This window comes from Cydia strobilella, chromosome 9 (assembly GCF_947568885.1).
Source record: "Cydia strobilella chromosome 9, ilCydStro3.1, whole genome shotgun sequence".
NCBI classification, from domain to species: domain Eukaryota; kingdom Metazoa; phylum Arthropoda; class Insecta; order Lepidoptera; family Tortricidae; genus Cydia; species Cydia strobilella.
Window position 1 is genome coordinate 5,104,439 of NC_086049.1, and position 15,168 is coordinate 5,119,606.

The window sequence follows — 15,168 nt, forward strand, 5'->3', positions numbered from 1 at the left end:
GGTTTTGATTTTAACAAATCGCTATCTGTTAGTAACTTGATCCTACTGACACAGTTCTACTGAAGCAAAACGGACTGATATCAACCCCCGAGATTATCTCGACCGCCTGCGGAAAATCACATCTTTACCAACTAGTATTAACAAACTTAATCTCTCTTCCATAGTTTACGGCCATAGACAAATGAATAGTAAGACGCGTAAAATAGTGAAATATTGCCGTTCTTTGTACAGCTGCAGTAGACTATTACAACTCCGTACATTGTGCGGTCACTAGGAGTTTAAAACCTCATAAGCGGCAATAAGTTGTGTCACGTTCGTATCATATCAATAATTAATCAAGTTAATAATTTTAAAATTTCGAATAGGCGTCTTTTAACCTGTTAAGCAACACGTTTGACACTCAAAATTACCACAGAACGTACCTATAATACTTGTAGAGCTTAGCAGACTTTGCACCGAAGTGAACAGAACAGTGAGGGAGTGTCATTATCTCATTATCAACGTCACATTTTCATAGAAATTTGACATTAATGATGCCATTTCCCAACTTTGTCATTGCAAATGCCATGCAGAGTTAGCTTGGACAGACTAGCGCCGTACAGCACTACAAGTATTTACTATTAATCTACAGCTCTGTAGCTAAAATATTTTGTATTTCTGATTAGTCTTTGTATTTCTTTGTCTATCTCAGCAATTAGGAGCTGGTAACAACTTTACTGATACCCTACATTTTATTTTTCAAGGTATACCTTTAATGATGACAAAGATGGTAATTTTATGGAAAGCTGAGATGCGAATACAAGAGAAATTCTTAGTTCCAAGACTCTCGTGATATATTTTACATTGTATGCATTTTACATAAAATTAAGCCTCTATAAACGGATCCTTCGACGAAGCTCTTGAAATTAGGTTACCTAAGACACCCTGAAGATACAGCAGAAAAAGCGCTAAGCTGAGGGGAGAACTTGTGGAACTAAATTTATTCTACACACTGCCCATTAACACCAATACGGCACCATGAAAATCATAAAACTATCCATCTACCCGATTCCACTTCCTATCGTGACCGACCTGCGTGAATCTAATCCGATCGATTATGTAAAAAAAAATCGACACCAAATCGAAGAAAGTGACGATTTTATTGAGTAACATCCGTAACTTTAACATTCCCATCGCATTGAGAATGGCCTCACAAGAACCAATATACATTTTGGAAAGACTATGTGGCAGTCGAGGGTCTGATTATACTGGATTATTGTGACAAATGCTCGCCTAGTGGTGGTAATAACACCTCTGTTAAGTCACGATACGGAGTGATATATCGTCGGACTAGTTTTTGCGGAAAAACGGGGAAATTTGTAAAGTTACATCAGACTACTTTCAAATTGCATTTTTGCTGACGGAGCGATACGTTATGGAAAAGCGTTACATTTTCTCTACCAAAGGCACAATCTGCTGACAATAATGAGTTGAGCCAGTAATATCTAGGTACTTATTTAAAGATTAAATAAAATATTTAGTACCATTAGTATGTTCCCTTCTCCAAGCTTTTACTGGCGTATTTTCGTCAAATTTCAAATATAGATGATGAATATTAGTCAAATTTTTCATCAGCCTATAAAAACATGCAGTTAGATAACGGAAAATGTTTCTCTACTAAGTTTTTCCCGACCTTAGCTCTATTAACTCTCTCTCACGTATTAAGTGTCTAGCAAATCTGGAGTAAGTTTGCATCGATAGCCTTAATCGTACTAACCTTAATCGCCACCGATATACCGCTGATTACTCCAGCCATTTATGTAAACAAGTTTAATTTAACCCTAGCTACGCGACTTTAGTTTCTATTTCACTGTATTACAGTCTAAAAGGCAGACTCGGAGTATGCTTTAAAGAGGTTAATTTAGAAACAATAACTGTTTATCGTTCAAACGGCGTTTATCTGCTTCAATCTACCTAGATCTGTTATTTAGTACATCTGTTCATTAGCTTAATTGCATACATCTCCAAAACCGAGGTAAGGATAATTTTTGTTTGATATGTGTTAATAATTATAGGGTTAATACGGGTAGGTAAGTGTGGCTGGCCATCACATTGGGGCATGTAAAGTTTACACATTGGTTAGTGTTTATTACGACCACATGCACATTTAGCACGCAACGCAAGTAGCAACTATAGGAACTCGCAATACATAACAGGTCCTAATGTGTACGCCAGCCACACTTATTTACATTGATGCATTTAGTAAAAATCTAACACCTGTTTTAGGTAGGTAGTACATATTTAATTTATGCTTTTACTAAACCAAATGCCTGGATAACAAAACTATCTTCACTGGTGTCACCTAATTCTGAATACCACTATAGGTACTAGGGCACTAGGGTGTCGATAGCACATATATAGTTATTTCGTTAAAATAGTAATGATTAAAATAAGTCCAATTTTAAACAGAATAAATGCAAACACAAATTAAGTTATTTTTATAGAAGGTAATTTAAATTGTTCTTAGTTTAAAGTCCAGTTTTGTCACACAGTTGTGGGTACTAATAAAAATTATTGGTATCATACACATCGGTATCTCGTAGTATTTTAATGGCAACATAGTTTAATGAAACAAAGTTGCGTATACCGATTCTTTTATCTCAAAATACGCTGCCGCTAAAATGCTCCTACATTCCCCACGTATAGACGTATTTGTTGTCGTTGAAGCACACAGACCGACGGCAATATAACAGCACCTGTAATAGGTTACGGGACCCCGACTGAGACGAATGGCTGGCCCCGATGCCGGGGATTGATCCCGACATACTGCGCGTACGATTTAGGGACTTCAAGTTTATTTATTTATTTATCTTTATTGCATGGGTGTATAAAGTACAAAAGGCGCACTTAATACCAGAATGCATTCTCTATCAGTCAACCATCAGGCCGAACAATAAAAGCTCTAGGTGCGGGAAGAAACGAGTGTACTTGTATATATGTATATTATAATAAGAAAAAATAAAAACAACAAAAGCTACTTACAACAAGTTTGAGAACAAATCAAATTATTTTATTAAATATTTTGATTTGTGTTTTTTAAAGTAGTCACACTACTATATATAAATTAAAAACTGTAATAGATGTCATACCTATATATTAAAGAAAAAGTGACGAAGCCCTCCAGTGGTGAAGGCCGGTGGTGGGCACTGGAGGGCTTCGTCACCTTTTCTTTAATATATGACATCTATTACAGTTTTTAAAAGCTACTTACATTTAGTAATAAATATACATACATTTACGAATAAATAAATATAAATCTCTCTACGAATACATACAATATATTTGTAATAGTGATACCTACTCTCAGTTTTAGACTACTCCATAAGGTGCTTGTGCATCAAAAATTACGTGTTATACTTATAAAGTCCTTGTAAAATGATGCAAACTTTTTTTTACTGTAGTTTATTTTTTTGAACATATAATATAGTCATTTTGTTATGTCTGTTAAAATAATCAGCTGGTTTATAGGAAACATCTATATGATTCGCCAAAAAGTATGACAGCTGTTTTTTTGGCGTTTTAGAAACAGGCAAACTAACTTACCACATATTTAAAACGCCTTTTGCCGTATCTCAGCATGCAAACATGTATTGCATATGCACTCTGTTTCTGTGTTGAAATGACAGTCGCTATTATCGGACCCCTATTTACCAATTTATTTGAATGGAAAAAATATGTTTGTTGAGTAGAATCACTACAACTGATGTGCCGTCGCAAAGTTTCCAAAATTTCGAAATTTCCACATTAAAAAATATCGAAAACTTCTTATATTTTTATGTAGGTATTCCAAATTAAAGTTTCCTTTGAAAATTTTCTAAAATTTCCGATACCTTTTCAAACCTTTTGGAAACTTTCCGCCACTTACTCATCTGTAGTTCTTACGTTAAAACGTTTAGAAACACCTTGTATATTTTCCTTAACTTAAATGTTGTCATGATATGTAATGTACACCCTTTATATTTAGCTAATCCGTCAGGATATGAAGGTACACCATATATTTCTCATTTACTAAATCCATACTTTACTGCGGCACCTTATAAAATTAAATACTCGCATATTAAGTACCCAAATACAACGGCATTTCTCCACGGTATGTGGCTTTGACCCCCATAAGACTTATTTATCTGCGGGTAAGTAATCCGACGGTACGATTTGTTATTTGTATCACTAAGAACGGTCTAAGTTGAGTATTTTATCTAGCGCCCCGGATACCAGGAGCCCAAGTTACGAGAAACAGCGGTTGACAAGATGTAATCGAAAGGATATATATTATTTCAATTTTCATAATCAAAAACCTCATTTAAGTGTTAAAACATGATAGTAGTGATGGTCTACATTAAATCGGCATATATATCAACATACTAACCACAGTATAAACATTTTATATTTCGACTTTTGGAGCCAAGTTCGGCACATTTTAAGGTAGGTAGGTACTTATCAAATAAAAAGCGTTAGCCAACAGAGAAAATACCATGCTGAGATGAGACTTCCACTCCTACTAAAGCCGGACCAAACTAGCTCTGCATGGCATTTACAATGGCAAAGTGTGGCAATGTCATCAAATTTCTATGAGAATATGACGGTTATATTGACACTTACCACATTTCGTCAAAGTCGATGCAAAGTTAACTCAGACGGACTCTAAGACTTGCACCGCCCCGTGTACCGTAGCGGCCGCCGGCGGTCTCGCTACCAACTCCTGCGCACGACTCTATCTGCGGCTACTCGTAATTTACTTATCCGCGGCGCGCACGCCTCCGGCTCCATATTCTACCTCGCTTTCTTATAGAAAGTCGTAAGTGTTTAAGATATTCATAGTCCCATACGACTTTGTGAAAGGCCAGTGCTAAAATGACGTTAGTTTTGAGTTTACATTACGGTCCGCCATTTTTGTGAAGTAAGTGTCTTTGCGTGATCCGTGTTATTAGAAATATAGTTAATGTGGACGTTAATGTTAAATAAATGGGCATAATGACGACAATTAGTGTAATGTGTGTTATTGAGGATGGAAGACTGAGGATGGAATGGGTACGTTAGGTGGTCTGGTAGTTGAGCGGTTGTATGGTGTGGTGGGCGCTATTCGTTCTCTAGTTGTGTATTTTTTTTTAGTGCAAATCAGCCTATTTTACAGACCCGTCGTTTTTTTGTCGACAAAAACACAAATATCAAATCATCAGCACGTGACTGATTCTCCCAACGCCTCAAAACACTATATGAAAACGCTCAATCAAACTTGAAAATGAACCTAAATTGATTGTCAGTGAGAATTAGAATATTCAAGTAACAGTCACTTTCACCAAAAACAATTCTAACTTCACTTATAAACCGTCCATAACATACAGTTAACACGTGACGTAGCCAATTCTCTCAACGCCCCAAAAACACTCAATCCGAGAACCACACTAAATAAATAATATAAAACAAAGCTTAACAATATGCCTCGTCAGTGCAATTCAGCCTACTCAATAGACACCGTCCCTTTTTTAAGTTGCCAAAAATACTATATTTAAAAAATTTACCGTCCAATACGAGTATTAGCCGCCAGCGTGTGACCAATTCTTTCGACGCGACGCCACAAAAATATTTCATAAGATAAGATAAGATAAGATAAGATAAGATAAGATAAGATAAGATAAGATAAGATAAGATATATTTATTTGCAAAAATGTAGTGGTAAACATAGTTGGACAGTGGGTAATTTTAAGTGCGTACATTTTACTTAAAGAAGCATGCAAACATTCCTTATTAACTAGGTACTATAACTAAGTATACAGAACAATAAACCATGCATTATTGCAAACCAATCATATAGTATCAGTTAACTTTACATCAGTTAGAACACATATACTAATTATTAATTTCTATCTAAGATATACAATATATTATAATCATTATTCATCATCATTCATTATTTCCATTATTAATTGTTTATTATTCATATTCATTATTTACGCATGTCAAATATTCGTCGATTCTGTAATAACATTTATCCAAGCAAAATTTGTATAATTTGTATTTAAATTCAGGCATGTCAATGCACCTAACCTCTCAATCCAATATAATACCTATACACATTCATCATCGAAATCATCGAAAGCAAATAAAGCAAATTTATTGTCGCCTAAAACACTAACTACAAACAGCACGTGACCAATTCTCTCAACGGCCCAAAAACTCAATGAAAACTCAATCCGACGAACACACTCAATCGTCGAAAACAAACCAATAAAGATCACGATCCAAGAGTCGTGATATAGCAGAGACAAATACAACAATGAATTTGTCCGTGCGTGTCGGTACTGCGGTAACGGTATGCGGGTCGTGAAATATACCACAGCGGGAAAGATGAATATTTAATAGAATAGTTGAGATAGCCCGTGGGAATACGAGATATATCAAAAAAAGGAATTTAGAATGAACATCATACTACCTTAAAAAAATATCCCTATAAATGTACCTAATCCGATCAATTGTGCCAATAGTTTTAGGTTTTATTTAGAAAGTTGAATTTTGACAGTTTTTTGGATCTTTGTACTAGTATCTAGGGAGGCATGAGGTTAATATTCCATAGATAGGTACAAGGCATAAAGTTAAGGCATTTTTATACCCACATGTTATTCACAAAATAAATCTCGTTAAAAGTTACTAGTACTATCAGCTACAGATAAAAGGTACCCCCCTCCCCCCTGCATAAAAATTTGTTTGCGAAGCTTTTTGAAAAGTACTTAACTAATGCGCGATTTTCCGAAAAAGACAAAATGAAAGTTGTTTCATCATCATCATTGTTTATTGTTGTTTGTTTGTTGTTGTATCATTGTATGTAGGTATTTAAATTCTATCATTTAGGTAAGTCTTTATTTACATACAAGATATATACAGTGGTACTACGTAAACGAAATTAATAACTAGCTTAAATCTAAAATAGGCCCTTGAGGCATTGTACCAAGGATGCTGGCGGCATTTCCCCGCTGTATCGCAATGCTGATACGTTGTGCGAGAAAGCCGCCAGCTCTTCGGTCACCAGTTACGTCATTCTATCATTTGATTTTATATATTATTATAAAGTTCTTATAGAACAGCCGTCTACAAGTGGGTGCCTATCGCTTCCTTGACAAATAATCGTAGTTTTGCCAGTTAAATGCCAACTATCTTCGCAAGCCTAGCCATTGAACTTTATTTAGCCGAGTAAGACAAAGGGTTATGGTTACCAAGAAGCATGGTGGCCCTGTTCGTGGAGGTAATATCAATGTGACTACGGTATATGTACCGCTATAGGATATTATGGTTATTATTGTCCCTTTTGCTGTGAGAATGAGTCATAATAAAAACCGTGTAGGTTAACTTTTGTTTGTTAGTTTTCCACTTAATCTTATAAAATTTCAATGAAAGCAACAACGTTAAACGTGTGGCGTCGCTCATCACTCTCATCGGTATTTCAAGAATAGTTATTTGTGTAACAAGAGAGGAAAGTTGGTTTTTCTTGCGAGTGTTTATTTTGAGTCCCGAGAAAGCGATAGATTCTATAATTGAATCACGAGCGATGCGAGTGATTCTAAGTTAAAATCTTGAGCATAGCGAGGGACTCAAAAACACGAGATGTAAAATAACTTTGCTCTCGTGTGTGCACATCACATAATTATTCACCTCAGTAGTGAGAACATATTAAAGATTAAAATGTATTTCGAAATGAAAATGAATTAATGGAATAAATGAAATGTATTTTGGTATAATAAAAAAAAATTGTAATAAAAGTAAGAAAGGGCAGTTCATGGCCTTCACTAAATTAAAAAGCTACTTTGTTTCACTCTCTGGAGTGAGGAAAGTGCGACTTTCCTCACTCTAGAGAGTGACGAAAGTAGGCTTGTTCGAGCTGCTGAGGTGAAAAATAATTTGAGCAAATAATCTCTGTATCTTATTTGTCACTTCAGTTTACAGAACAAATAATTTTCTTCTCTCTAACGCAGGGGATGTTAGCATTTTATTTCCCTTTCCTTTCAATTGCCCTTTCAAAACACTTCTCAGCTTGGGAATAAATTATTGTATGAAATTCAATGACCACCTTACACTTTTTATGTGCCAAGATCTAGATAAGATTATAGCGGTAAAACGTATGTCCCTCAGTTAAGGGGCCCACTTACTATCAGTCCGCCGGACGATATCGGCCTGTCAGTTGTTCGGAACTGTCAAATTTTTGTTCTAACTGACAGGCCGATATCGTCCGGCGGACTGATAGTCTGTGGGCCCCTTTAAACGTATACTAGTCCCTCATTGTGACAGAATTGCTGTACCAATCATGATGGTCATAAACCAGTGAAGGCACAAAAGAAGAAAGGTGCCATGTCGTATTATGCCGATTTACCATTTTCAGTTTTCACCTTTTAAGGAAACAATAACACTGACTATTCGAGAACATGAAACGCTTTAACGCCATGTTTGTGTAGCAGAATAAAGTGTTATTTCGCATTTTTGACTTGCCAATTTTGAGTTCCTTATAAAGGCGGTAACGAGGTAACGACTAGCTGGCTACCTCAAAACAACTCTAGCTTTTAATTTAACACCATGTCCATATTAGCGGAGAAAGGTGTTATATCCCATTTTTATGCTTTACGATTTTGATTTTTTTTACGCCAGTGATAAGACAGATTATCCCACCCAGGAATCGGATACCGGTATTTTTTGTATGGGAACGAAAACGGTATTTTTTCGTTCTTTGCTAATTATTTCATTTCTAATTGGACAATCTAATAATGCGATGTCGTTACCTAAAAACACAACTGAGTCCTACATTTCGAGTACAAATTTTTTCGAAATAATGGTTATTTCGATGTTTTTGCAAAAAACCGGTTCCGATCCCTGAACCACACTAACAGCGACGTGTCCAACATGTCTTTAGTTGTGCGCGCGTCGCTTTTTGTATGAGGCGAGTAGTTCCGCATTTGACGGCACTCGTAAAATTAGCTGGCCATCGGATTGTGGTAGTAACGGGGTCGTTTTTATAGGACTTGTCGGTTGTAGTGACATTTTTACTGCGCAGTCTGCCGCATATGTCCCCGGGTTTGACCACTAAGAGACGGGTTGCCATATATGGATCTAACATAGGACGTAAAAGATCAAACGGTTGAGTTTTGTAAGAAAACAATGGGTTGATTCGGAAAGAGTAGAAGACAAAATTGATCTTCAGAATAACCAACTGTTTTTCGGGTCCCCAAATCTCATCTTCCGTTACTTGCTACTTGCACTTTTTTATTTTCTCAGATCTCTTTATAGGGCAATCAGGCAACGAACATATTTAACAGATTTTATAGTAAGATTCTTGGTTTTTGACATGGTTGATTTAAACGGGAAACAGTCGAAGGGCGAACAGCGTAAATCGAAATTATGTTGCTTCATCGCTTTTGCATATTTGAGCCGGTATACGCCTAAGTAAAGAATAGAGCGTACTGCCCCCCTCAGATGTTGCGGGTGTCCGTGGGTGACGGTAATTGCTTATCATCAGGCGACTCGTCTGCTCGTTTGCCTCCTATATCATAAAAAAAGTTTCAAGTGGGAATATTACTTCCTCAGATTATCTACTCCATCACATGTCCGTCTCTGTCCTCAGTAAGCAAATCACTCCTTTACGCATCCTAAACGTAAAGAGGGTTAAAGATAATCTGCCATACTCGGTTATCAAGTGACAATCTCACTTTTCACGCACTTATCTGTAATCTGCATAGTAATAATTCAACTCGTCGGATGACAGCTACAACCGGTCGCGTATAAATATAGACGGTGCTTTTTATAGTAAAAATTGTGGTCGTATAAGTACAAGCTCCATTTTTATAAATGCAAAGTGGTCATAAAGTTTGTGTAAAATAAAATTTTATGACGAGCTGGAAAGTAAAATGAAAATGGTAAAATACAAGGATAGTCATCGTTACCAGTTATCATCAATGTGGCTTTGTAAAAAAAAACAAGCGACAATATACCAGAATGAACTGACTTTTGTCTTGCGAGTATACCTAAAACAGCTGCGTTAAAGATCTCCAAAAATGGAGCTTCACCACCACAACAACAAATGACAAGTGATAGTTGTTAGCGATCGTTAAATTCGTACCTATCATATAGTATGAATTTTCTCAAATGATTTTTTCGGGCTCGGGCCCTAATCTGTTAAACAAAAGCCTATGTTTCTTTTAAGAACGGTCTTCAGCACGTGCCAAAGCAGCCATGTCGCTTAAAAAGCAATTATCTTTATAGTATTAAGGTTCAAATTTATGTGACAGCTCATTCAGAGAACAATCAGGGTTGACTTTTCTTTGGAGATAACTAAACGTGTTATATCGGAATGCATGGGCTGTTTTATGAATTGGAACCATATAAGTAGAATGGTAAATTTGTTACCACGGCATAAAGTAAACAATACCTTTTGTTTAACAGATTAGGGCCAAAGCCCGAAAAAATCATCTGAGATAATTTATACTATAACAAGATCCAAATCTCAACGAAATGTAAAACCTGAATAGGGTACAGTCGCCGTCAGATGTTTTGGAGCGGCAAAGGTGATTTTTGAGCACCTCGTCGGCCGCTCTGATATATCTGATGGTGACTGTACTAGCTACTAGTTTGAAAAAGTGATGAGTAACAGTGCTTTTCTTTTGTTTAAGTGAACTAACACTGCTGGAAGGCATGGCAGGCTGCGGGGGGTGGAGTGAGGAGCCAATCTCCAAGGTAAGAAACCAAGGGCCTAATATTTTTTGATGAGACGTCAAGTTTAACGATTTGACTTACTCGCAGTGCATCTCACTTGTATATTAGGTATGTAGGTATCATAATGTTGTGTGGAAGTTTTACAAAGTATTGCAAGCCTGAAATAAGATTTCCAACTAGGAAAGTTCCCATTTGAAATATTGTGAAATTCCCGAGATCCTCCATGACTATGTGGACAGTTAATCCTGGAAACTTTCTGTTAGCACTGTTAAGCCACTTTTGTGCCGACCGGCTGACAGCCGACTGATGGTACTGCATTATCAAAGTGAACTGTTTACATCTAATTCCTAGATTGGCCATTAAATTCTAAACGTCTTCTACAACTACAACGTTTTTCACACAAAAATAAAATACATCACGAACACGGGCGTGTTTATCTTCTATGGTTACCTACATATTACTAATAAACTATTACAACTAAACCAAAATAATGTAGATTTATTAGAAAGTAACATTTTACACACAAAACTAAATTCGCAAAGATAAAACCCAACATTCAATCAGTCAATATTGCATAAGTCATTTAAAGCGCTGTTTACTTAAAGCCTATTTTAAAAGTACCTTTCACTAGCGTTAGAATGATTTACAAGAAGATTTATCACTGAAGTGTTTTCCAGTTGCGAGGACACTTTCCAGAGACACAATATAGCACTTTGCGGGTTGCACAGACTACACAAACACCGCATTATGAAGCGTTTACAGAGCCTGCGGTAACCACACATTGGTGCAATTTTACTTGAAAGAAGCTACGATAAGCAGCACACCTGAGTTGTATTTTACACCGTTTTATACTATAACAGTCCAGGTACACTCCTAAAGCTAAATTTGTGTATATCTTTTTAATTTACACGAGTACTGGGGCCCGTTTCTCAAAAGCTTGTAACTTGTAATACAAAAGAATGTCACTTGACAGCTTTTGTTAGAAAGGGACTTCCACTTGTAGCTTGTAATACAAGTGGAAGTCCCTTTTTGACAGCTTTTGTTGGACAGGGACTTCCACTTGTATTACAAGCTACAAACTTTTGATAAACGGGACCCTGGTCGTAATTATGGGCGGACCTGTAATAAGCGCTCGCGCTCCCATACTAAATTTTTACGGGAGCGCTTATGTCTGGTAATGGTAACCTCGATTGTCTTGTGCTGAGGTGATCTGTGGTGGGTTTTCTATGCTCTATGCTCGTGTTAAGACGTTTAACATGTTCAGGTTTTACTGCTTCGAAGTTACATTGTGGTTTTTAAGATCACTGGCGGAGTTTTCCGGTAGCGGCATCACTTACTTTGTTACGTTGTGGTCTTTGTAGTAACTTGGTTCAACAGAACTCCTGAGGATGAGGATGTATTGACGCTGTGAGATACAAGTCATGAAATTTAAACTGGGTTAACATTGGTCATCGATTTTTGAAAAAATCCCCTTAAGTCCCCGGCAAGCTCGGTTCTCCATACAAAAGTAGTTACGCTCTCATTTTAAAACGACTAGTTATAGATTGCTCTGAAACTTTGTACTTACAATAGGATAAGGTGTATCTAGGTATGTTATTAGTTTAGGTAGGTTCAGATACAATAGTTAAAAAAATACAGTGAATTAAGGTTTTCATACAAAACTTGTTTTTTGCTTAATTTCGTTTGTTTTATATACTAGAGCTATACAGGGTGGCTAAAAAATAAGTGCATTCCCGTTACCAGGGAGAGGTGTTGGGATTATACTGAGCAACTTTTACTATGGGGCCAAACACGAAATCGCGGAAAAAAAATTACCCTCCCATAGAAAGTGGACCAGCCAAAATGTATGACACAGCCAAATTTAAGTTGCTAGTATAATCCCAACACCTCCCTGGCAACGGGAATGCACTTATTTTTTAGCCACCTAAATATACTTCATGTCATTATTGTATGTGCAAAGTTTCATTACAATCCAACACGTAGTTTTAAAATGAGAACGAAACTGTTTGTATGGGAAGGTGAAATTCGGCCGAGTTTGCATTTGCATTGCATTTGTTTTAATTACATTTCATTTATGAACAAGGTTTAGAATTTTATCATGTGGTTGGCAACTGAAACAGAAATATATGATGTAAGTGTTTAGAACTTCTTCTTCTTCATCAGTCGGTCCCTCAATACTGAGGATCGTGACATCATGTCCTTCTGCTGAAGACTGCTTCAGCTGAAGTTCTGTTCCTCGCCAAGCGCATGGCCTCGTGCAGTTTAGTGTTTAGAAACGAATTCCTTAAAGTTTAAAAATAGATGATCAATTTACCCCACGAATCAAAGTAAGCAACTTACCGGTACGACTGATTCTTAAATGATAAAGGTACCTGTTTATACGAGGGTTGCTACAAAAGTTTTTAGCCGCCCGGGCCATATTACTTTTAACCTGATAAACGATAACAATCAGTACTAATGTTCATAAATATCTATCTCACAGATCCTATGCAGTAAGTAAATCATATCAATTCCAACCAATTACTCTAAGACAATACAATTAACTGACAATACAATAAGTTATGGTAATCGCGGCTTCACACCTCCACAACAAAAGATAATCTTCCAATTACAATATAAATTAGACTAATAGCTCATATCAATTAATCTAAATCCCCCACCTATTGATATATTCCTTGACTTCTTCTTGTTCAACCATTTCTGGAATATCAACTGTATTCCACACGGAACAAAGTTGCTTTTTATAACAATTGACATAACAGATGGAAGAATTATCGATTATGGGTATAAGGTAACATGAGCTATGTGAACATTTGATTTATATGATTTTTTAAATTCGAGAGTAGATACGTTTTTCTCGAATGTGTAATGTATTCAAGTCCCACGCTCTCGATTCCTATCGGAGACGGGACTTTTTGTTGTGATTCCGACACCGATTGGATCGAAATGTCGGGATTAATTTATTATATGAGAACTAGCGATTTCGTAGCCATCTATGCGTTCTATGATTATACCTAGCTACTAGCGGTATCTAAACATGTGTTGCTGCATTTATTACTTGTTCCTAGTTACGTGTGACAATAACGGCTATACCGGAGGACACTTTTAACTGTTTACTCGTGATACCTCTGAATTTGCAAGCGTGTGTAGTCTATGATATCCGGTTACCTACCATCGTATCATGGAGTGCAAGAAATTTTTAATAAACAAATAAATAATTAGATTATTTATTTTTCTCTTCTCTCATGCATCTTAATCTGATCGTCAACATCAAAAGTAACGGGTGAGCCTACGTGTCAAAAGTAGTTTACCTTACTGTAATAACTTGACAAAAAGAGATATCTAGAACTACTACAACTACTAGTCTGTAGAACAATGCCAGATTCGGACCGGGGCATATCCTTAAACTACATCCATGGACCCGGCTATGTCGTTAAACTACGTCCAAAAGAGAGGTATGCGCACTGTGAATGTCATCTCGGTTTGTGTGGTAGGGCACAGCACAGCGGATGTCATTCCAGATTAGATCTAGAGCAGAGCCCTTACAGAAAACTGCACCAAATTACACGACCGTCTAGACCCTACTCATAGTGTTGTGTTCCTGCCGGTGAGTAAGGTTGCCAGCGATCTCAACGAGAATGCGGTGGGGTTCGGCAACGCGCATGGAACTCCTCTGGAGTTGCAAGCGTACATAGGCTACAGATACTGCTTAACATCAGGCGGGCCGTATGCTTGTTTGCCACCGCCATGGTATAAAAAAAGATACTTTTGAACGCGATCTGTAAGAAATATGACTATTTGGAAGAGTATTCCAGGGTGGCACCCGCTACTTTTAATGCTGATTGTACATAGTATCTCAGACTGACTTACCGAGCCTGTTTTAAAGGACTGCGGGTCAGAATAGCGGCATTCCCTTGTTAGACGATGTCTCATCAAAAACTACCATTACTCAGGGCGACGTAGAGTAATTGGTATCCGATTTAAGGCCGCATACCTGTGCATTTGCGCGCGCTCCATAGTTACGCTCGAGTTTATAGTTTTTCATAGGTGTGTACTACTAACTGTACTCCACCCTGTATCTCCACCCGCCTGGAGGTATGGTATAACATCTCGTTTCCGGAGGGAACGAGATTAATTTTTATTATTAGAAATTGACTCCCTAGACAGAGGTCTAAAAAGTCACTTTGTAATAATATAAATTAATGAATCCCGCGCAGACAAAGTTGCAGGCAAATCCCAACAATACAGGGATTTATTTGCACATACGCTGCTGTACATTTTTATTACATTTCTGGCTATTTAATAATAAGTCTTGTACTTGTAGATAACCGAGAATGCCATCAAAATCTACTACAATAATGAATCTAAACCACAGAATAACTAATAGTACTACCGTACAGAAAATTCACTCCTTCACAAAAGCCAGATTTAGGTATAAAA

General features: G+C 36.9%; 1 protein-coding gene across 3 annotated transcripts in view; it reads left to right on the plus strand.

The window, feature by feature from the left end:
• Nucleotides 1-15,168, plus strand: part of LOC134744083 (uncharacterized) — a 175,189-nt gene that overhangs the window by 130,143 nt on the left and 29,878 nt on the right. For all 3 annotated transcript variants that reach the window (XM_063677755.1, XM_063677756.1, XM_063677757.1), the window contains one exon: nucleotides 10,686-10,749. In XM_063677755.1, coding sequence (XP_063533825.1) covers nucleotides 10,686-10,749 — 64 coding nt within the window. The remainder of the gene's footprint in view (nucleotides 1-10,685; nucleotides 10,750-15,168) is intronic.